This window comes from Haliaeetus albicilla, chromosome 13, assembly GCF_947461875.1.
Source record: "Haliaeetus albicilla chromosome 13, bHalAlb1.1, whole genome shotgun sequence".
NCBI classification, from domain to species: Eukaryota; Metazoa; Chordata; class Aves; order Accipitriformes; family Accipitridae; genus Haliaeetus; species Haliaeetus albicilla.
Genome location: NC_091495.1, coordinates 6,965,722 through 6,988,581, shown reverse-complemented (window position 1 = coordinate 6,988,581; position 22,860 = coordinate 6,965,722). Strand labels below are relative to the sequence as shown.

Genomic DNA, 22,860 nt, shown 5'->3' with positions numbered 1-22,860 from the left:
CATACACAGCAATGCCAAGGTTTCCAAATTAATAAAAAGCCAACAGCATTACAGATAAATGTATTTTAATTAGGATTAAATACTATCTCAAGGTATCTTGAAATCGCACTTGTACTGTACTAATCAACAGCCAGAGGCAATAAAAAAAGTCTGAAAACGTAGAAGTTCTAACATCCAACACATGACAGTAAGTGCTGCCATTTAAAGCAACAAACACCGCTCCCAAGAACAGATATTCTTAGAGGAAGAAGTCGTAACATTTTTTGTATGGACAAAAAAAATTTAAAATTGAAGACCGGAAGAAATATATTAGTGCCTGCCTTTTTAAAAGTTTTTTTACATTAAATACAGTTTTCTTTAAAAGCAAGGTACTTTCTAAATTCATGGTTTATATACTGTATGTACACAAAAGCAGAACATTGTACAGTGTTTTTGGATAAAGCAGCACTAACTAGCTATAAGCTGGTACGGTGTTGCTGAACCAAACGCAAGATGACAAGTTAAGCACTCTAGGAGAAATATCTCCATGGTTGGTATGAGAAAAGTAAAGTATCATGTATGTACAAACTGATTATTCAAACAAATCGCACAAACTCAACATCATTTGCCGTGGAACTGTACATGCTGCAGCTAATCAATGGAAGTCTTACTGCAAGAACTGATCCGAGAGACCCAAAGTAACCATTTTCTTTCAGTAACATAGTGCATTACCCATGCAGAGAGCACTTACGCAAGTCATCATTGCAACGCATCACCCCTGGGGTGCAGGGCTCCAAGGAGAGCAGATTCTTACTGCAGCCTCAAGTCAAGCAGCCACCTGCATTTTTCCACTATACAAAATATGAAATGCCCCAACCAAACCATATGAAATTGAGATTAAAGCTACATTATTAAGTATGTGCACTCTGGCTTTCTGCAGACAGTTACAGATTAAAGCAGAAAGTCTGCACCCAAGTATCACCAGTTCATACTAAAATGGACTGGCAGCGATTTCCATAATTAGTGCAGCATTAACTCCTATACTTTATCAAAGTGACTTACTGTTCTTCAGACGCGCAACATGCTTATTCAGGTTTTACAAAAAAAACCAAACCAGAACGTTGTGCAGAAAACTGGTTTCAGGTTTGTAGATATATATCTTTTTTTTTTTTTAAAGTCTACCCCCCATTAAAAACCCACGAAACTTAGAAACAGTTTGTGCCCTGGTTCAAAGTCAATTGCCTCAAAAAATGACTTTTTTTTATTCTAGGGTTAGCACCGGGGCAGAGAGATTAAGGTTGTTCTTGTTATATATACTTTTAATCATCATTCAGTTTACATCTTCAGAAGAGGTTATTTGCTGTACTTTCAGGATGCTGTTCATCCTTGTCTTAGCCACTACACTGGTTTAAAAAACTGAATGTTTCTTCTTTGATGAGGACAGAAGTGAGACAACTTGTTTCTAAACTGCATCAACTTAAAGTTTCAAGTTTTAATGGTGTACAAATCTGACATTCAATTACAGTTAAGAGAAACTTGCTACACAGCAAACTGCATCCAAATCTATCAGTTATTGATGGGACCTTTAAATTAACCGTTAACAAGTTATTCAAAGCATCCAGACCTGGAAACATCAGATCACCCAGCCAGTGAGCCAGCAACTCCCTCCCCCTCTTTCATGAGGCTTTAACAAATGCAACTGATGTGACCTTAGCACTGGAGCCAATGACTTCCATTGGTTAACTCCAATACCCAAAAGGGCTAGGGAGATCCTGTGTTAAGCCCAATGCAATATGCATTAGTGTCACGGAGCAGGAAGATCCCAGTGTCTACTTGTTAAAGTTCACACAAACCATACAGATACAGACAGGATAAAACACAGACTCAAAAGGATCCATTATGCTTGAAGAAAATTCCAAATAAAACGACATCTTCTGCACAGCCCAGCCTCAGACACAGCCACACCTTTATCTAGTATAATAAACTCTGTAGTAAACTGTTTTTGACCTCCATAGAGAGTAGGAGTTGTCAAATTTAAGAAGATAAACTCCTCTCCCTGGGTACTGGTGGCTGCCAGCATACACTTCTTCGTGACAGTCTCGTCTGTACACAGGCACTATTTCATCTAGCTGAGGCTTGCTGGCATTCTTTTTGGCTTTTTCTTCACTGCTAGTATTTTCTGTGAGGGAAAAAAAAAGGTGTCAGTTAACATGGGTGGATGCTTTACAACAGAAAGTCAGACTGATCTGTAGTGGACAAGGCACTCTTTGTTAGTTTAGAAATCAGATGGGTCAAAGGGGTTCATACCAAGGCCGTGGCCAAAACATTCAAAAGCAGGAGGAACAGTAAGCATGCTCACTTTATCATGAATTTTACAGTTTGATACTAAAACTCACCACACCCATCTCCCCAGCACAGCTGGGTCAGTTTGTAGAAATGCCAAGCTGTAGTTTTCATAGACATTACCTCACATTGACTGCTACTGATCTGACATACTACTACCAATTACTTAGTAGTAATATCCAGAAGGCCACTGCTTCCTATGTCAGAGCAGTTCCTTCTAAGCAAATCACATGCTCATTTCAAAATATTTTTTTCTGATGGTATGCTAGACTCCCCTGTAGGTAAAGGCTGTGACCTGTGCCCTGGCCACTATCAGGAATTGCTCTTTTAAGCTGTTTTGCTGAAACCTTAAGGAAACTTCCTCCCTAGAAAAAGTTCATGAACAGCAGGGAAAGATTTTTCTTAAGGTTTTCAGCATGCAGAGCCACTATGCTCTATTATGGGACAGGTTTCAATCTAGCTTACTGAATAGCTGAACTGGACAAGAGGGCACACTAAGGAGTAAGCAAAACTTAGGAAAAGGATTTCCCCACCCTCAACTGCTTTAACCAATCTGTGACCAAATCAGGTGACTGAAGTTACTTTCAGAATTGCACTTCCCATCCAAAATTGAAGACAAGATTCTAGCTAGATTGAAGTTGGGGGAACTAGGAAGTTACACTAGACAGTCAGTTGGGTTTCCCCCCACGGCAAGCTCCGCAGGACTGGCAGTTTATTCAAATAAGCATGCTTACCTTCCTCTTCATCCTCATCATCACTGGATTCGCTGACATGCACACTGACTGCAGTATTAGGGGAGTCTGTCCATTCAAAATACACCCCAAAACCAATGTCATAATTGTCTGTAGCAAACTCCCAAAAGAGGTAAGACCCCTCTTCATGAGTTGGTACTCTAACTGTAACCACTTCTCCTCGGCCAACTGTGATTACAGAGTCTGCATCCTGCCGGATTTTTTCCTTGAAGTCTTTTATCTGGGGTCTTGTCCACATTGATGGGGCAGCTATCACTGGAACAGAATCTGGAGAGAGGGTAGGAAATAGTCCAGTTAAGCTTTGTTTCAGTTATTTATGCTGCATACTTAAGCGTGCCTTAGGGGCAACTTAGGACCACAAGCATCAGAGTTGCGTCCAAGTAATTCCCCCCGCCGCTTTTTTTTTTTTAACTGATGTCATGGTTTAACCCCAGCTGGTAACCAAGCACCACACAGCTGCTAACTCACTCCCCCCCACTCAGGGGGATGGGGGAGAGAATTGGAAGGAAAAAGGTAAAACTTGTGGGTTGAGATAAGAACAGTTTAATGGAACAAAAAGGAAGAAACTAATAATGATAATAACAACAAAATTACAATAATAATAATAATTAATAATAAAAGGTCTTGGAATATACAAAACAAAGTGATGCACAATGCAATTGCTCACCACCTGCTGACCGATGCCCAGTTAGTTCCCAAGCAGCGATCCCTCCCAGGCCAACTCCCCCCAGTTTATATACTGGGCATGACATCACATGGTATGGAATACCCCTTTGGCCAGTTGGGGTCAGCTGCCCTGGCTGTGTCCCCTCCCAACTTCTTGTGCCCCTCCAGCCTTCTTGCTGGCTGGGCATGAGAAGCTGAAAAATCCTTAACTCAGTATGAACGCTTACCAAAAACTGAAAACATCAGTGTGTTATCAACATTCTTCTCATACTGAACCCAAAACATAACACTATAGCAGCTACTAGAAAGAAAATTAACTCTATTCCAGCCGAAACCAGGACAACTGAAGAAACATCTTTTCAGTTGAAAATTGCATGAAACGCAGTGCAAGTTTAGATGTAACACTGCACACTTAAATCCTACCGGTTCACCCATCCGCCACATTTAAATCAACAGTGCTTATGCAAAAAAGACTCAGAAGACAGATGTACTGCTACAGTACTAACGGGGTTACGTTGCACAGAACGCTTCACTAAAAGGCCCTTTAATGCAATAGAACCAGAGGATGTGGATTTGTCTAGAAATTGTCAAATATTGACTAAAATAACTGAACACCTCATTACGCAGACAGGGACCGTGCTAGTGTTGGTTCCATACCGGGATCCAAGCAAGTCTTTGGAGGACTACTGATTGTGGATGAAAGTACAGAGGTAACACCCCGAAATACCAGTGATGACAGAGCTGTTGGGAGGCTACTTTTCCTGCTCTACTTCCTAGAAGCAGTCTGAGGAAGGTGGGAAATGTGAGGGGACAGCAGTCTGGACTGCACGTAGGACAGCACTAAGCCACAGGTAGAGCAGCATTCAGGGAGAGTAAGAGGAATTTGGCTTTATTTTAATCTGCAAGGCTCAATCACTCAGTTTTGACCCGAGTTTAAATAAGATTGAACGTATTTCCATGCAGAACAGCTTTCTGCTAGAACTTTTATGCTACTTTCCTTCAAGTCAAGAGTGAAAGGAGGTTCTGGATCCCATCCACTTTACCTGAAATGCTTTTGCTGCTTCCTCTTTCCCTCCCCAAAAGGTGAGTTTTGTCCATGCAACACTGTTCTCCCTTGAGAGAAACTGGACCCAGGAATCAAACCTAGCTCTTGCATAGCCCAATAAGGCCAAGCAAAGAGCCATAGTAAACATACTTAAGACATCTGAACCCTAAGAAAGGCTTTTGCTATTTACTTTTAATTAAGGGATGTAGCTAGTCCTACCTTTTGGTCCATTCTCCAGTGCTTCTTCCAAAGCCTCTGGATCCAGCTCTTTTTCAGGGCTGTCTGCATGTGCACTGGCCTGCCCATTAATAGATGGGGTGTCCCCTGGGGCAGGTGCATTCACCTTCGATGCAGTAGTCAGAGGTGTCCCTGTTGCTGCCACAACCGCCTCCTGCTGTTTCTGTAAGGCTGCCTAAAATGACAGAAATTAAGTCAAGTAAACCCAAAACCTCCCAAGATGTCTCCCTCTTCCAGCAGAAGGTATAAAGACACTTTAAAGAAAAAAAATCTCCCCATGCACCCCATGAGGCAGCTTGACACAAAAGACCAGAACACAGCACACATTAACCAGTGAGAATTACATATAGTAAGTATCAGGGGAAGTGAAGTAACTTTGTCTAGGCTGCTGAAGACAATCTGAACAAAAAGATTCAACTTTCAAGTTAAGTAGGGCACACACAATAAACTCTTGCACTTCAATACGGAAGTTTTGTGTTTCAGTAATTCCTATAACATTTCTTTCAAAACTGAAATTAATGACTTGTTAGCTGGTTTTTACCAGTGGGCTGAAAGGGTTCTAGCCTCAGCTCATCCAGGTCTAAAAAGAGCTGGAAGTATTTAAGGTCTATTAAGTATCTGTCAGTTTGTGAGTTAACTGGCTCAACAGGGTTCTCTACCAAATCCACGATGCCCAACAAAGGCAGTTATTTAATATGAAAGCAGGAAGCATAAGATCCACAAGGACTGCGAGTGGTCAGGGAAAAGAGTTATTAAAGCTCAGAGGTGCTGCTTTTAGAACATGACTTATATACGTTGAAACTCTTTAGATAGAATTTATCATGCTGTCCCTGTGCAAAGGATTAAATACAGCTAAAACGAGATTATACAAGGTAAGAACCACCCGTTTGGATTTAAGCAGGATGCATTACCCCTTTTAGCTTCAGGGCTTAGTCCTCTGCGCCTAGTTATCAGTACAGAGAGATTACATATGCTTTTTTGTTGGGACAGGGAAAAGGTACAACTGACAGTACCATTCTTTAAAGAATAACCTAATAAGCACATGATTTTGATGAATGAATGGAATATAGGTATCCTGAAGGAGTATAGTCAAACATTAGTTAGATTTCAAATTTGAGCAATTTTACAGAGGCTGCCCAGATCCACTTTCTACTACAGCAGTTCTATGCGCTGAGACAATGTAAAGTGGTGAGAATTTTTCTAGAAAACTATTGCATACAGCCTTTCCAAAATTAATTGTATCACAAACTGGTCTGTAAGCAACCATAATTTTAGCTCTATTACAAGCTTCTTTTTCATCCTTTCCTCTACAAGAGTTGTCCAAGTAGAGATTTGAAAGATAAGCTTCATTGCCTGGCAGACTTATTATTTTGTAAGCCACTATAAAGGAAAGTCTGTTTTGCCCAGGTCTCAGAGGGCATTAGTCTTCTGTACATACAAATCAGACAACCATGATTGAAAGGAGCAGTGCTGATAGCACTGAAAAAATTGGCAGCACCATCTCTGACACCTCAGTCTCAAGGGAGTAGTATCAATTACAGAAGGCATCAAGGACAAGACAGATGAGGCTATAGCTTTTGCTTACCATTACGGCACCAAAGCATTGGTACCAAGGTGTCATTAAGCTTTGAGAGTAACTATAACAGTGCAGGAAGGCTCTGACTTTCCTATATCACTTCAACTCCATCGAATCATGGTTTGGCTTGGAAGGGACCTTTAAAGATCATCTAGTCCAAACACCCTGCCATGGGCAGGGACATCTTTCACTAGATCAGGCCGCTCAAAGCTCCATCCAACCTGACCTTGAACACTTCCAATGATGGGGCATCCACAACTTCTCTGGGCAACCTGATCCAGTGTCTGACCACCCTCATTGTAAAAAAAAGTCTTCCTTATGTCCAATGTAAACCTACACTCTGATTAAAACCATTGCCCCTTGTCCTGTCACTACAGACCCTCGTAAAAATGTCTTACTCCATCTTTCTTATAAAGCTCCTTTACACATTGAAAAGCTGCAATAAGGTCTCCCCAGCGCCTTCTCTTCTCCAGGCTGAACCACCCCAAATCTCTCAGCTTTTCTTCATGGGGAAAGTCTGCCAGCCCTCTGATCATTTTTGTGGCCCTCCTCTGGACCAGCTCTAACAGGTCCGTATCTTTCTGGTACTGGGGACCGCAGAGCTGGATACAGGACTCCAGGTGGGATCTCATGAGAGCTGAGTAGAGGGGGAGAATCACCTCCCTCCCTCAACCTTCTGGCCACACTTCTTTTTATGCAGCCCAGGATATGGTTGGCTTTCTGGGCTGCAAGATCCCACTGCCAGCTCATATCCAGTTTTTCATCCACCAGTATCCCCAAGTCCATCTCCGCAGGGCTGCCCTCCATCCATTCCTCCCCCAGTCTGTACTGATATTGGAGACTGCCCCAACCCAGGTGCAGGACCTTGCACTTGGCCTTGTTGAACATCATGAGGTTCACATGGGTTCCTTCCTTGGACAGTTCTTTGCTGAGGGCATCAGCCTCATCAAAATACAAATGACTTAACAGGAAATTAGTTACTGAATTTTAAGTCTTTAGCTCAGGAGCAACAGACCTCAGGCTGGCAGTTATAGGCCATTTAAGGTTCAGGTCCTGCCCAGAGAGGTCAGATGTACTACAGTCTGAAGTCTGGCTTACATCTATTTAAGACAGTTACAGATAGACATCCTTGAACTTTAAAATCGCTTGAGATGTGAATCCAATGCATTTGCCAGAGATGCAAGATTCCTCTCAACAGAGAGGTAGCCTTGCAAGCCCAGGCACAAAACCCTTGCAAAGAAGTAATGTACTACTGCCACCCATTGTTACCAGAAATATGAAAGTCTGTCCTCCCACCCAAATCACGAGCAGTCTATTGGAGGCAAGCAACTTAATTAGATACTGATATCAGACAATAGATGCAAAAGAAGAGAGAAGTCAGTAGTGCTCAAGTTGACAGGGAGGAGCAATCTCAAACCCATTAGTGATGTGATTGTGCTGCATGCATGTTCAGCTGGAAACACACAGCTGACCAAAGCCTGCTGCTCTGCACAGATCTTCAGGTGCGATATCTACATGGAGAGTCACTTGAATAGGTTTGTTCATGCTCATGTGCCCTGGTACATACACCCATTAAATTACACACACAATAGATGCTGCAGCAGAGCACTTCACATTTCATCTCCAAGAATATCGAACCAAGTCATTAGTAAAGGCTGCTTAGAATTTTCTTAACTAACAGCTGCTTCAGAAAACTACTCGAAAAGATTAAATAAAGGGGCTTTGGTATTTGAATCTGAAGCAGCATTAGTCACTAGGACACTATCTTTCCTTGTAGCAATTATCTTTTCAAGGAGATAATGGCAGACATTAACAACTGCCAGAGACACAAAAATCTAAGTTTCTCAGCTGGTCGGCCATACCTGTTGCTGTGCAAGCTGGACTTGATACAACTGCTGCATGTATTGTTGATAATGCTGTTCCTGGAGCTGCCGAATTAGGATCTGCTGCTGTTCATAGTTGCCCGGATATTGCTGGGCTGCATACTGCTGGAACTGAATGGCAGTCTGGGAGTTCAGTGCTGCCATTATCTGTTGCCTAGATTGGTGGGAGGAGAGTATGAAGATTACAAGCAGCTGAGGGTATTGGGGAAATCCCTGTACTTAAGTGGTTTAAGTGGCCTCAAAGACAGTTAATTCAATTCCTGCAAAAACCAATTAAAACAAATCTACATAATAGAGCAGAGCCCAGAGGTAATGCAAATGTGAATTTTGCCTAAAAAATACACTGAGAATATAAAGAAGGGAGCAACAATTTCTACCCAATGTCTGAAAATATCAAATGTTAAAAAACACAAGAGCTCTTAGATAATTCTCAATCTGTAGTCTGATAAAGAGATAGAGCTGGAAAAATGCATGACTAAATTTCTCAAACAAGCAAGGGAAAAAACCCCACACTTGGTTCCTCTGGAAAACATGCAGAAACCATCCTTCTAGCAGCCCTTCTACAAATATTGGTAAGAATAAACTTGCTGTGGTACAGCACACCAATGCTTTTTGGTAAATCTAAGCAGAACATGCCACAATACTATCTTAATTTCCCAGGACAGTATGCAAACAAATATGAAAAGCATGACTGGCTGTGGCCTAATTCAGGAATGAAAAAAATGCTGTCAAATAGGGCATCTCCACCTCCAGTAAACTCAACTGCTGAAACTTCAGGAGGAACACATAGGTTACTTATGCACAGGCTCAGCTGTTCTCCCTCCAAAGGGCTAACAGAAACTGTATATTAAAACTACTAGCTAGATCCAGGGTTTGTCTCACATGTCATGTCCATCAGTGACCAGCTATCAATGCTTCAGAGGAAGAAAGAATTATCACACAAATGCAGGAGTAATTCTTTCCTTCCCACTCTTCTTCCTTCTCCAAAAATCATCCTCTAAAAGCTCCAGTATTAGACTGGTTTAATATACTACAGGGCAAGATTTCCTACTCTTCAGTGAACTATGACCAGTTTAGATACATGTGGCCTGTATGTAGGTATCCATGTTCCTTTTCTGTCTAAACTCTTCATCTCTGTAAGCTGCTACAACCACTTAATACACAACTATTATTCATGTAAAAAAAATCTCTTAATTTCAAGGCATACCACACTTCTTGTTACTTAACACTAAGTAACATTTTTTATTGTATTCTCAATTCCATTTATGTCTGTGTTTTACATCCCTCTGGCTCGCACCACGTTAATCAAACAGCAAAACTTGTGGATTAGTTGTTTGGTCCCTTCTTAAAACCACTACACAGCAAGCACAGGATCTACTTCAGAGACACCCCCTGTGAAGACATTTTTATTATGGAAAATGGTTGCTGACTGATGTGGAACAGCTCTGACGATCTACTATTCTCTTAAATATTACGTGTGCAAAGCTAGATCCATGCTTTCAGCATCTGGATGTGATGGGAACAATGAAATATAACTAGAGCTATATATTCTAAGGAGACAATTTAATTCAGGCTACAAACAGAGGTTAAGTGCATTTGAACGTAAATTTTGTATTCCTTTTAGAAAGGTGGTAAGATCCAGAGATTGCCAGTGTACAAGTGAGATCTGCAGACACTTCCTAGAAAGGGAGCACCTTTAAGGAGGTAGTGTTAGACTACCAAGTTAGAAAATTTCAGCCATGGATTCAAAACACCCCACTGAACTGCAGTTCAATGGAGAGTTATCCTTTTTTCAAGGCTCCGCCTTCTGTGAAAGTATAGAAACTTTCAAGTCACAGTTTGAACAACACTTTCAGGTGGACACTTAACACTCCTCAGTTGAGTGCAGCATTAATCATTTAAGAAGCAGAGCCACAAGTTTTCATGAGGTACAGCCCTTGAACCCCAAACCCTCCAGAGCATCTCTTTAAACGAAGCCTCTCTAGCACTTTCATCTAAGGCGGCTGCATACAATAACACATTAGGATAGTTATTCTCTGCAAACTGTGCCCCTCAACTAAGGATGCAAATGTCACTGCTAGACTTGAGTACTCTGAACTTCAGATATTCAATTCTAGCATAACTTTAAACAGTTAAGATACAATTGTCAAAGAAAACTGCCTTGCACTTGAGACATGTTGTTTGTTTCAGCTACTCACTTTTGTTGTTCCATCCGAAGTCGTTCCTCCTCTATTCTCCTCCTCTCTTCTTCTTCCCTTCTCAGTCTTTCCTCCTCTTCTCGCCTACGTTTTTCTTCTTCTTTTTGTAAACGCTCACGCTCCTCCTCTTCACGCCGCCTTCGTTCTTCCTCTTCTCTTCTGCAACATCCACTCAATAAGCTATTTCAGCATTCCTACAATCCTAGGATGAGTTATTTTCAACATGCTGTAACCTGCCTTTGGCCTCCCCAATAAGGCTTTTTGTTTGGTATCATCTCCTCCCACTTAAATTGTCCTGAAGAAGTGTCTTATTGGACACAAGAAGAAAAACATATTTAGTTTTACTGCACTCTGCAGTATGACAAGTGTAAATTCTGTACTATAATTTGATATTCATTCTAACCTGTTAGTACACTATCTGTAGCAGAGAGCAGTAGAAAAAATTCCCTGGAAACTTTAAACACATCTTCCAAGTTTTAACATATGTTCAGTAATTACATGGATACTATAGTTTAATAATCACATGATATGTAAATGATAGTAGAAGATAGCCTTTGTCAAGTTGCTAACCCATACTAAGGTTAGCACCTGACAATTTCATGGTCTGCGTACACTTAGTCCACAGACATATCAGTGCAGACATTTTGTGAAGCGTGTATTTCTTAAGATGACAGTATCAGCAAAATTTTAAAAACTCCTTATATTCTAGGTGTCTTTACCTCAGAAACAATCATTCATTACTGGCAAAGTAAAAAGGCTTAAAGAGATCAAATGGTACCACAGCCAGCTAAACTTCAAACATTTCTCTTCCCAAGACAACTTCAGCCTAAGCTAGCTGTGACACTGTCCATAGGCCAAGAGTTATACACTCAATATACTCCAACACCAAAGGACTCAAACATTACCTTTTCTTTTCTTGTTCCTCTTTCTCTATCTTGTGGGAAGTGACATATGTTGAAAACAAGTGGCAGCACCTATTCAGGAGCTTAACAAATTCTGTCATAGCTTTTTGCTTTGACATGTTTCCAAGGGCAGCCCATTCCTTCCTGAGAGAGAGAAATCAGCTGAAATAACAGAAGACTCAACTCTTTTCAAGTCAGTAGTGAACTCTGAGAACTCCAAGAAAACAAAAAAATTGGGAGACCAGGGACCAAACTTTATCATATGCAGTTTCAGAGAATTAACAACTTTTTCCCAAAGACAGTACAGTGCTCTCTTCTGCCTGTACCGGAAGAGCTCTTTCAAACAGACATAACTGAGTGCTGATACGATACCACATACGTACCATTGACCCTACTTAGAATTCTGAACTATGTCCAAAAAAACTTCCCAGCTACAAATGAACCCGAAATATTTTTGCCCTTCTTCCACTCTAGTTTGTAGAAAAAATTGCATACATTTTCCTGAATGAACAGACATGGTAACAACCATGCTTCAGTTAGTTGGATGCAACAGCCTGGTTCTTCCTGAAGGAAAGCTACATCCATCTGGGCAAAAGCAGTGCACTGGGTCCAACTCTGAGAAGCCAGTGCTGTGTTGCACATTGCCTTCACACTAGAAATAGCAACAATGAACATTAGAAGGACAGCCTGAACTCCAAGCAATACAAGAGACATGCCTGAGACTGCCCAGATCTCAAAAATTTACTCAGTTTGAATGTATCAGGTAACTGATTTCAGAAGTTATCTTTGGTATTAGCAAAAACTATGGTGAATGCTGCTACCACTGGCAAAAGGCCTGGCCTGCTGTAACCCTGGTGTGAAATTAGGATGAAACGTGGGCCTGCACATTAATGCACAGCTAACCAAGTTTTAAACTGCTATGAGAAACTGGACTGTTGGCACAGCAGCTTTTCCTAATGTGCTTGAAAAAAACTCCAATAATCTTCCGTTAGCTCCTTTGCTGAACTGTGACTCAGATTTCTAAGATTTATTTGAAGAGGCCACTCTCACTTTCCACTACCATACACACATATCAAGGCAACCCACATACTTGTCGTCTTATTGCAGAAATTGGATGATGTTATCTTCACACAGGAAATGCACAGTTAAGACCAACAAGAGCACCAGCCCTTTTACCTTCTATCATTCCCCAGTACATCAAAGAATCCAACTTCAGGGCAAGTGTCAGGGTTGTAAGGTCCCAGCAGAACCTGCTTGTGCAGCGCCACAAGTTTGAGTTTTTCTTCATATGTTGGATGAAAGGCTTTGCCATCTTTTTCTGTAGAAAAAGAAAATTTCACTGTGGTGATTAATTGATTAAGCACAGGACAGCAAAGAGCATTTTGTACAACCACTACCATGATTTCTTCCATAAAAAAAGGAATAAGATAGGTAAGTTGCAAAAGGTTAGATAAATCAGTTCTGTTCAAATAGAATATAGATCTGTCCAGGAGAAACACATCTGCTTCAGCTGCTGAAACTTAACTGTGAAGTGTTTTTCATCATACCATCTAAAGTGAATCTTAGCTAGTAAGTTATCACATAAATATTTATGTTAATTAGTTGAACATCATACCATATGGATCCCTATTTCTGAAATATTTAAAAACCTTAACTTGAATTGAAATGTGTCTGCCAAGTCTATTATAGTGTGGATAGGAAGGATTTTCCACAAAGAAAGACGTGATGTTAACTTTATAGACTGCTCTCCTTTCATGCTCTTCACATTGATGAAAGCAGAACAAGCAAGGCTTAAGGCAAAGAAAACTGCAGAGAGGAAAAATTGGAATTAAGGGAGAGTTTTCCTTGAGGGAATTTGATTGCTGCACTTTGCCAAGGCAGCTGGAATAACCCCTCACAATGAAAAGTCTTAGCAGTGACTCCATCAGCACCAACATTTACAGAGAGCTCTGGCCATGAGACGCAGGCAGCATAAGCCTGAACATAATCAGAATTCCAATGGCTCCATACCAACACCTTTTGAAGTGGTCCTGGTTAGATCCCGCCATGCTTTTACTGGTAAAAGGAGACTTGCATTGATTTAAAATGATATATGAATTAGTCAGCTAGGACTTACCTCAGCACATTCAAACTGTCAAAACAAATCAAAGAAACAGGTACCGCTATATGTAATTAGACTGCTCATTAAGAAAAGACCTTTTTCTTGAACAGGAAAACAAATAAATAAGCATCATCTCCTTTTGGAAGGGCTGAAATAAGGAAGCTATTACCAGAGGTAAACAATAGTCATTTCACATGACTGTACTACTAACTGCTCTCCATATAGTCAGGAACTGCAGGCAGAGCTGCAGCTCATTTCCAGCTCTCCTTTGGAGCAAGTTGTTTACAGCCCCAAACTGAACAGTCCCATTCACACCCAAATTTTAGGGCTGACATCTATGTATTGCGAAATTACTCGGCTGAAGCTTGTGAACAGAGTTATTAACAGGAAAAGAAGCAAATCTCAGAACAAAAGAGGAAGGGAAATACCTCTTCTATGACTTATTGAGAAACTTGGAGCAAATACTTCTGAAAATTGGAAACAACCCCAGAGGGAAAGTGTTTGCAGGTCACAGCAAGAAGCTATATTTTTGACACAGTAAGTTCAGCATATTACTGGACTTAGTTAAAACATCACAACGAATCACTACGTGCATGCCTTGTTTTGAAACCAGAATCAAAGAATTAGGAGGGTAAACATTTAATTACTTATTATCCATTCCTAGAGGTCCACTTCCCTCTTCCAGAATCTCAAGTATTCGCTCTTCTCCCAGTGTCGAATGTTACAGCAAATATAGCTTCCAGCTTCAAAAACCAGAAGCCTTTCTCCACAAAAATATCTATTTCCAAAAATACCTGGTGGGGTGAGGGGGGAGGATATAAAGACTGAACCAGGGCCTACTCAGTGGTATCCAGTGAAAGGACAAGAGGCAGCAGACACAAGCTGAAATATAGGAAATTCCACTTAAGCATAAGAGATGGCTTTTTTTTAAACTGTGAGAGTGATCAAGCACTGAACAGGTTGCCCAGAAAGCTTTTGAACTCTCCATCCTTAGAGATATTCAAAACCCAAATGGACACAGTCCTGAGAAGCCTGCTCTGAACAGAAGGGCTAAACTTGACAATCCCCAGAAGTCCCTTCCCACCCCAACAGGTCTGTGATCCTTGAGAGGCAAATCACCACATCCTGGTAAGCTCTCTCCCTGCGTCTCAGGTCTCCTGCTCTCAGGTCACCCAAAGAGCCCTTCGGCTTCTCCACAATTCTTCACACTTCACATTTAACTCAGAATTTGCTTATTAAGTAGCAAGCACTTCCATTAGCCTCAATAAACAGCATGCACTTTGAAATCTATTTAATACCCTGGGGCAGCATGCTTAAAAGCAAGTCAATTGATAAGGGTACTATACTGAAATTTTGCCAGGCTTCTTTCTAAGTGAAGTATGCTTCTCAAGGGGGTCCCTACGGCATAGTTTACCTTGCACAACCTGTATACCTACAGTTGTCTGCCAAAACCCATAGCTATTTGCTGTACTAGACTCCCACCTAAGCCTATCAACAACAGTATTTGAACTCACTCCTGAATAGGGTTAGACAGGAAAAAAACATGGTTTCCCATGCTATAAACAGCACATCTGCATTTTTGCAGAACAGAGAAGTCAGACCTCAAGTCCTACCTATCAAGAGAAGCCAAAATCTGCATTTACAAAGAACGGTGAACCAAGGGAAGAAGAATAAACAAGCTAAACAGGAGAGGAAAACAGACAGATGAGAAAAACAGGAGACGGGCACTCAGTGACTTGTAGATAATGCAGATTAGAAGCAAACTCTCAGCAAAATATTTGGAGCCAGTCAAGAGAATGAAGTTGTATACTAGCTATTTTTCATTTGAATTCTTCAGCACGAACTACACTGTATAGTTATCCAAAAGATTTGGAACTGTTGCCATTAAACTGAACCAGAGGACCCAAAGCCATCTGCAGAGTCAAATATGCCAACAAAAAGCATTAGTGAGTCCAGACAAGTAGAAGTGCCAAATTTATTCAAGCATCCGTGAACGTACCATTTAAGTAGGTATTACCCACATATCTAACACAGCTGTCAGGAAGCTGAAGAACATCAAAGAGCTCTAGGGAACACACTGAGAAATACAAAGGATGCGCACAGCAGTAGTACAGCAACTATACAACTCTCCCTGTGCCACTGGTATGCCTGACCCAACAGGGCCAGAGAAAGGCTCAGCTTTCTTACAGAAGATTAGGGGACTTCTTTCCTGGCAATACTTTAAACCATCATTCACTTGAAAAGGCAATTTCTCAAGTCAACTAAACTCTCCCCTTAAGCAGCAGCCACTAACAGATCAAACTCAAGTAGCGATTAAGGGTATGATTAGATTAAGGGTATGGTTACAGGAACCAGGCAGGCTATGGACCTATGATGCTTCAGGCATTCTGCAGTAAAGGTCCATATATACACACATACACATGTATTTCACCAATGACATGAAGTAGTTCACCCAGAACACGGAGAAACACTGGCACCCACTTACTGCAAGCTCAGACCTCCCTGATGTGTGCCATGAAACCACAACACGCTGTTACTGTGTTGTCACCCCTGAAAGGGAAATCCGTGCATACCTAATATCAGCTCTTCACACTACTGCTCTCCTTGACAGCGGCTACTTTGTTTAGATGCCCACAAAACTGAGATCCATTGAGGGCAACTCAGTTGAATACTCCAGAAAACCAGTACGTAAACACCAACGACCCTCCTTGTGCTACAGGTAATTAACTGTATGCTTGAAGACCACCGTTTGTGTCGGCATGCAAACACAACGGAGCATTGAAGCTACAACTAGTAATGAAAACCAGATAACAGAGGCTTATGTCACTATGTGGCACTGTACCATTGACATGAATTGGTATAAACCCACAAATTTAGACTCAAGGGAGTTTAAGAAATACGCTTAAGAGACTGCATCATGCAAGACACTGTTACTCCTATGTGACTTCAGATTTTCCCCCCCGTAAGAAACATGGCACAACATGCTGCAGCTTCCACTCCAACTTCACCTACTGCACTCACTCTAAATGCCTAATTCCCATGGGATACCATTCAGTTGAGTCATCTAGAAGAAGCTAGACAACAGTTTGTGAAGTGCAGTTCTTCACCTCATAGCTTTTAACAGCAGAAGCCACATGTTAATGCTATTCATTTGCAAAGTTTTAATGAGCAAGACCAAAACTGAGAAGCACGAGAACTGAATCGCTGCCTGCAGATCCCAGTACACACTCACACTCCTAATTCTCTCCTGAAGATGTTTTGCATGAACAGAAGAGTTACCAACTGGCCCTTCCAATTAAACGTGATCAAAGCTCAACTTCACATCAAACGTAGATACGTTATAGGGGTTTTCATATTCTTGAAAACAAGAGCCCACTTAACTTATGAATTACAATCATGCCATCAAATTAGCCCTGAAAAAAAAAAAAGATGAGGCCAAACAATTAATTTAGAATGATGTATTGCTGAGTTTGAAGATGCATTCTTGTTAGGATAAGAGGAAGTAACTTGGAGCAGTCAAACAAAATTAGAGTATTTAACATACCAGGAGAGCTTTTAGATACCAAAATGATACAGTTTGTATACTGTCTACTCAGATGAGCTGCACTGAAAATCACTTTAGACAGTGCATGAACGCTTCAGGGACTGTCATATATTGAAGGTTGGGTGCAATGGTATTTCAGTGACAGGGTGTTGAAAACCAAAGCCAGGTTGATACTGGAAGAGATTTGCTGGCAGAGGTATGCAAGCCACCCCCTCCTACTGCAGGAGACAGCTTACACCTTAAACAAGTTACCTTCACTGGCGTAGCTCGTACCAGCTCAACAAGCAGAATAAGCAGTCTGAGACACTTCTACTCTGCCAGCTGCCCCAGGGCACATAATTACAGACAGTCCAAGAGACAAAAACATACCCATTTCAGTAACACGGCTGTGTTCTCCACTGTACACTGTATCCAGCACAGCAGAGCAGCTTCTTAATGGCAGCCAAAATGCTAGTCGACCTGAACTAGGCTCGACAGAGCAGTAAGGGAAAGAGTGCTTATTGTAAGGAAGGCTCTTGTTTCTCACAGAAAAATGGACTGGAACACTATTAACCGTCTATTTTCTATGCCTCTTATTCTGAAAAGCTTTCTTCACAAGCCATTATGGATGCTAAAAAAAAAGCTAGCACACATCTCCTGCACAGCCTAAGGCCTGACAGTTAAAGTGACCCAGGGTCAAGCATTTTAGATCTGCTTCTGCCTTTATCAGAGACAGAATAAAGTAGCTTTTGAGTCTCTCTAATATCCTAGCCTTGTTTCAGTTGTGTTTTTCACATTGTTTATATGCACTCCCACCCTGTCTTGTCTTTGAGCAATTCTGTTACATGCAATATGCCACCACAGACAAGTGTTAGCAGTCACTGTAATAAGCAAATCTGAAGTATTTTGATCAGATTCAACTTTTCTAGGAAGTAAGTACATCATGAGTTACAACCAGACAACTCAGTCTGCACACTGATGCAGAAAAAAAGCTGCTTAACTAGCGACTGCTGCTTACCCTTTGACCTCGCATGGGGACTCCTCTAGCATCCCGACCGAGCTCCTTTCATCCCAATCACCATAGTCAATCCAGATACCATCACTCTCCCAAACAAGTGCTGCCCTCACTTGCTTCTTTGTTCCACAGTAGCTGTGTGAGTAGGTAATGTCATATACTGAGGCATCAACACCAACTAGCTTTAAGAAAGTTTTTCAAAGACGCCCCCCATCTCCAAATCAGTATAGTATTTAGAAGAATGATCAGAAACAAGATCTCTGCATTGACCTATTAACACAGGTCAACCTTCAGATCCCTCATATGTTGCTTCTTGAAAGAAAGGAGGAATCCATATTTGTTCCTTGGCACCTACAAGGCTGCTAAAGAAGCATGCCCACTCCCACAGTTGTTTTGACAGTGGATGCATGAAAATAATTTGGAAACAAGACCAATTATTTTCGGAGCCATACAGATATAGAACAAGCTGGCAGAATCAGTAATCCAAGTATTACAAGCTCCTGTAACTCACCAAAACTTCTATAAAAATCCTTGTGTTATGTCACTTTCAGCAAAAAACTACAGATGAAGATATGAGCAAAGACTTCATGTGACTTATTCCAGCCGTAAGGATAGAGGAACAAGGTCTTCATTCGGAAAGTCTGACAGCTCCATACAATGTGGAAAATTTTCCTCTTATGAGCAAAACCATGCATTACAAGAAATTGCAGAAGGTTAGAAAAGGAGCAGCAGTAAGTTAAACATGTTGAAATTAAGCTTTTATTAAAAGGAAGGCAACAAAAACCCCACTGTTGAGACAACACAACACAAGGAACTGGAACCTAGATACAAGTAACACTCTGCTGACTTTTTACCATCCAAGAGGACATAAAGGTAGAACATAAATTTCATTAAAACCTGAGATATAATAGACATAGGGTAGCAATAATGTAGATAAAAATTGCACACTGAGAATGAGCTTGTGTAATTTTGTGTAATACAGGTTCTAATAGAATATTAAACTCAAGACAAAATAATACCACATGTGACTGAGGCAAGGAATTTGCTGCTGCAGAGACATTTATTTCTGCATCATGTTTTAAGAACAAAAGCTCATTAAACCAAATCAGAACTCTTTCAAGCAGCTTGATTTACAGAAAGGAGAAAGAGACAGAAGTTACAATGCTTCCACAACCTGAAACACCGTTGCAGCAGTTTGGCAGAGGCAAAAAATAAATAAAAAAATAAAAAAAAAATCAATACCCTTATGATTCTTACAGCTTTAAAAAAAAAAAAGTATCTTTGTATGTTAGCATGCTAACAAAAAAATTGCTCTGTGGAAGGGCATCAGAACAGGGTCAAAAAACCAGAGCTCAAGAAAACTGCTTAGAGCCTTACAAGCTCCTAACAACTATCAGGGTGCAGGTCAGCCAAAGCGAAGAAAACAAACAACTTTGTCCTTCCAGCACAGTCTCCACCTGCCAGTATGCTTGCCCTTGGAAAAGGCAGCTTTCCTGGGGGGTCATCTAACAACTGACCACCACAAGATTGACCTTTTAAAGTAGAGTTGTATCTTCCCTAGCCCAGGCATGTCGCTAGACCCCCTGCTCTGTGCCCCATGTTAAGCAGCAGCAGCCGTCTGAAAGCCAACAGAGCAACAGATTGCTGCGAGGTGCTCAAATGCTGTAGCGCAATGTAATGCTACAGCGAACGCAGCTCTTCCTCCAAAACCACGCAGTCGATTTCCTCCTCTTGAGGAAAGCAAGCGTGGCAAGGTACCTCCGGCTTTCTGCAGAAACAAACTTGGCTACAGGGGATCCCAAGACAAACGCTCCAGGTCTACACCCTGGGTATTTCATGGCTCCCTCGCACAGCTGCCAGCCGGAGTCATGACGGCACACGAAGCGGCAAAGCCAGACTTGAAGTTAGCATCCTGTGGAGACGGCACGACATCTCACGCCAGTATCCGGGCTGTCAGCAGACTCGACAACACTCAAAGAGAGCACTCCTCGCCTATGTTTGCAAGGTTTTTCTTCGCGTGCCACAAGCAAGAATTTTTTTAATTTTATTTTTTCTCCTCCCTTTTTAGGTCGGCTGGTGCAAACCCTCGGTAATGCCTTCCCGGCCCGGCGCAGCGGGCACACCACGGCCCGGGGCAACCTGCCGGCTCTTCCCCGGTCCCCCGCCTCAGCTTACCTCTCGCACCAGGAAAACCGTGTCCCTACGAGCCACCTCCAACCGCCGTGACACGATGCTCGCCCCGGCACACCGACACCCCCCCCCCCCGGGGGCCGCGGGCCGTGCCGGCGCCGCCCCCCCAACCCACCCCGCGGCTCTCCGGGGATCCGAGGCTCCACCTGCGCCCCGGAGCTCGCCTCGGCGGGGAGGCGGACGGTGCCCGGGGCTTCCCGGGACGCGGCGGCTCCCGCCTCGCCGCCCCGGTCCCGGCGGCGGGGGGGGCGGGCGGGCGGTTTGCGAGCCACGTCGCCGGGCGGCCTCACCTTTGAAGAAGCGCAGCGCCAGTCCGTACAGCTCCTCCAGCGCGAAGCCCCAGCGCCGCTCCGGGCTCAGCGCCGCCTCCTCCGCCGCCGCCTCACCGCCGGCCTCCGCCTGGCCCGGGGAGCCGGGGCCCGCTCGGCTCCTCCCCGCCGCGGGCTCCCCCTGCCCCGGCCGCGCTTCACAGTGCGGCACCTCGGCGTTGGGGCTCAGCGTCAGCCCGTCCACCGAGACCTCGAGCCGGTCCGAGCTCAGCACCACCGCCATCCTCCCGCCGCCGCCTCCACCCGCCCTCCGCCTCCTGCTCCGCTGCGGCGGCCACGTCCCGACTTCCTGTCCCCTCCGACCCGGAATTTCCGGCCCCGCCCCCGCCGCTCGCCAACGGCCGCCCCCGCCGCCCCGCCCACCTCGCCAACGGCCGGCCCCCCCGGCCCCGCCCCTTCCCCAACGGCCGGCGGCGCGCGTGGCGGCCGTCCGTTCCTCGCCTCAGGGCTGGCGCCCACCGCGTCCCGCTCGCCTGACGGCGGTGGCCGCTGGGGCCCCTGAGGTGCCTCGCAGCCCCCGCTCTTCCCGCCCTGCCGGCGCCTAGGGGCTTAACACCCGCCCGGGGCGGGCTGCCCCAGCCCCTCGGGGATGGGGCTGAAAATAAACTCGCCCCCTGCCCCCCGGGACCGGAGGTAGGGCGGCGCTGGCAGGGCCGGGGGAGCTGCCCCGAGGCAGCAGGGCTTGCACCAGAAACGTTCGGGCTGCCTGCCCCTGATCGCAGGCCCTCCTCCGCCGCGGCCCTCAAGTGCCAGGGTGCGGGAGGTTCCGTTAGTGTGGGGGGCAGCTGCCGGTGAACGCTCTGCGGGCGCTTTTTGGTTGCTTTGCAGAAGGGAGCAATGATTTTTCGGCAGCTTTACGTCACAGATCGAAAGCCTTTTGCTCCAGCTGGAAGGTAGTGTGGGGTCTGCCACCTACCTCTCTTAACTCCTCTCAGGAAACGTGCTTCAGGCCTCACACGGGAAAGGAAAGAAATGAGCCAGAGAAAAAAAGAGTACAAGGGAATTACTTCTTCAAGAGCTGTATCTGCAATTAGCTCACGCCCTTGTGACCATGAAACACGGTTCACAACAATACTATTATCGAGTGCTACGCAAGGGGAGAGCATCGCTCCCACATACATCTAAGGAGGTTTATTCCCAGCGCAAGCAATCGTCCTCACAGGATTTCAGGAAAGACTGCGTTAGCATGAAGTGCTTTTGGTCACGTTTCTCACCCAAACAGAGATGCAGGCTGCACGCCTGGAAAGTGGGGCATCCCTGTCTGGTGGTGCATGAAGCTGATGCAAAGGAAGAGAACCGCACAGCTCTGCAACCTCCTGAAACTTGGGGGTGCATGTGGGAGTCCCCTCTGTCCCCAATGCTTTGCCCATTTCTGCGGCTATCCCCTGAAGTCGGTCACACCGCCTAGGAGTTTATCTACCATTCCAGGTAGCTTTAGATCCATCTGCTGATCTCTCAGGAATGCTGAAGAGATTTTATTGTCACATTTATAAAGTGCTTTGAAGCCTTTGGGCGAAAGGGAGAAGAAATGTAAAGCTCTAATTTAAAGTACTTAATTTCCAGTTAGTATTTCTTGAGAGAGTGAATGCCACGCAGGGCACTGTTTGATTCAGATGATTAGTCATCTAAGCTTCAGAAGAAATTTTACAACCAATTGGAAATCCTTTGTAGTTTCTTCACTAGCGTCTTGGGTTTGGTTGTTTTGATTGAGGATCGAATGTAACACGCTATTGTTTGCTTTTTCCTGCCAAAGACTGCAGAACAAGTGTGTACTGTCCTCTTTTGACAGTTGGAGCTCTCCAGGGCACACAGTTCTCCATACTGATATTCTGGTGTTATCTCATAGACCAGACTAACAGCAGAACAGATGATTTTATCTCCTCATACAAGCCTGCACCCTGCTTTACAAGTCTGTCACTTCAGCATCAGATCCAGCTTCACTTTAAGATTTGTTCTTTCATTTATAAAGTCACTTGTATTAAAATGTCTGTTTTCAAAATTTTGATCTGACACATTTCCTGCTTGGCTTGAGGAGTTTATGCTTCATAAATATTTTCTTATGGCATCGATTCTACAGTTTAACCATAGTTACATTAATCTTAAAGTTTGTGCTTTAAGAAA

At 43.4% G+C, this 22,860-nt stretch overlaps 1 protein-coding gene across 1 annotated transcript; it reads right to left on the bottom strand.

Annotated features, from left to right (window-relative positions):
- Positions 1 to 48: 48 nt before the first annotated feature.
- On the bottom strand, positions 49 to 21,017 carry ACBD3 (acyl-CoA binding domain containing 3). The gene is made up of 8 exons (XM_069800033.1): positions 20,701 to 21,017; positions 12,758 to 12,899; positions 11,585 to 11,725; positions 10,680 to 10,838; positions 8,461 to 8,635; positions 5,005 to 5,197; positions 3,057 to 3,341; positions 49 to 2,158 (listed from the first exon to the last, which is right to left on the bottom strand). The coding sequence occupies exons 1-8, from the start codon at positions 20,960 to 20,962 to the stop codon at positions 1,947 to 1,949; spliced, it is 1,569 nt and encodes a 522-aa protein (XP_069656134.1). The 5' UTR covers positions 20,963 to 21,017; the 3' UTR covers positions 49 to 1,946.
- Positions 21,018 to 22,860: the final 1,843 nt, after the last annotated feature.

Bases quoted from the DNA above. Each gene is read 5' to 3' on its own strand.
- ACBD3 (XM_069800033.1), bottom strand. From the start codon at position 20,962: ATGGCGGTGGTGCTGAGCTCGGACCGGCTCGAGGTCTCGGTGGACGGG. The intron at 12,900-20,700 runs GTGAGGCCGCCC...CTTTTTCTACAG, and splicing joins GGCGCTGCGCTTCTTCAAAG to AAAAAGATGGCAAAGCCTTT. The intron at 3,342-5,004 runs GTAGGACTAGCT...CCCTCTCTCCAG, and splicing joins ACTGGAGAATGGACCAAAAG to ATTCTGTTCCAGTGATAGCT.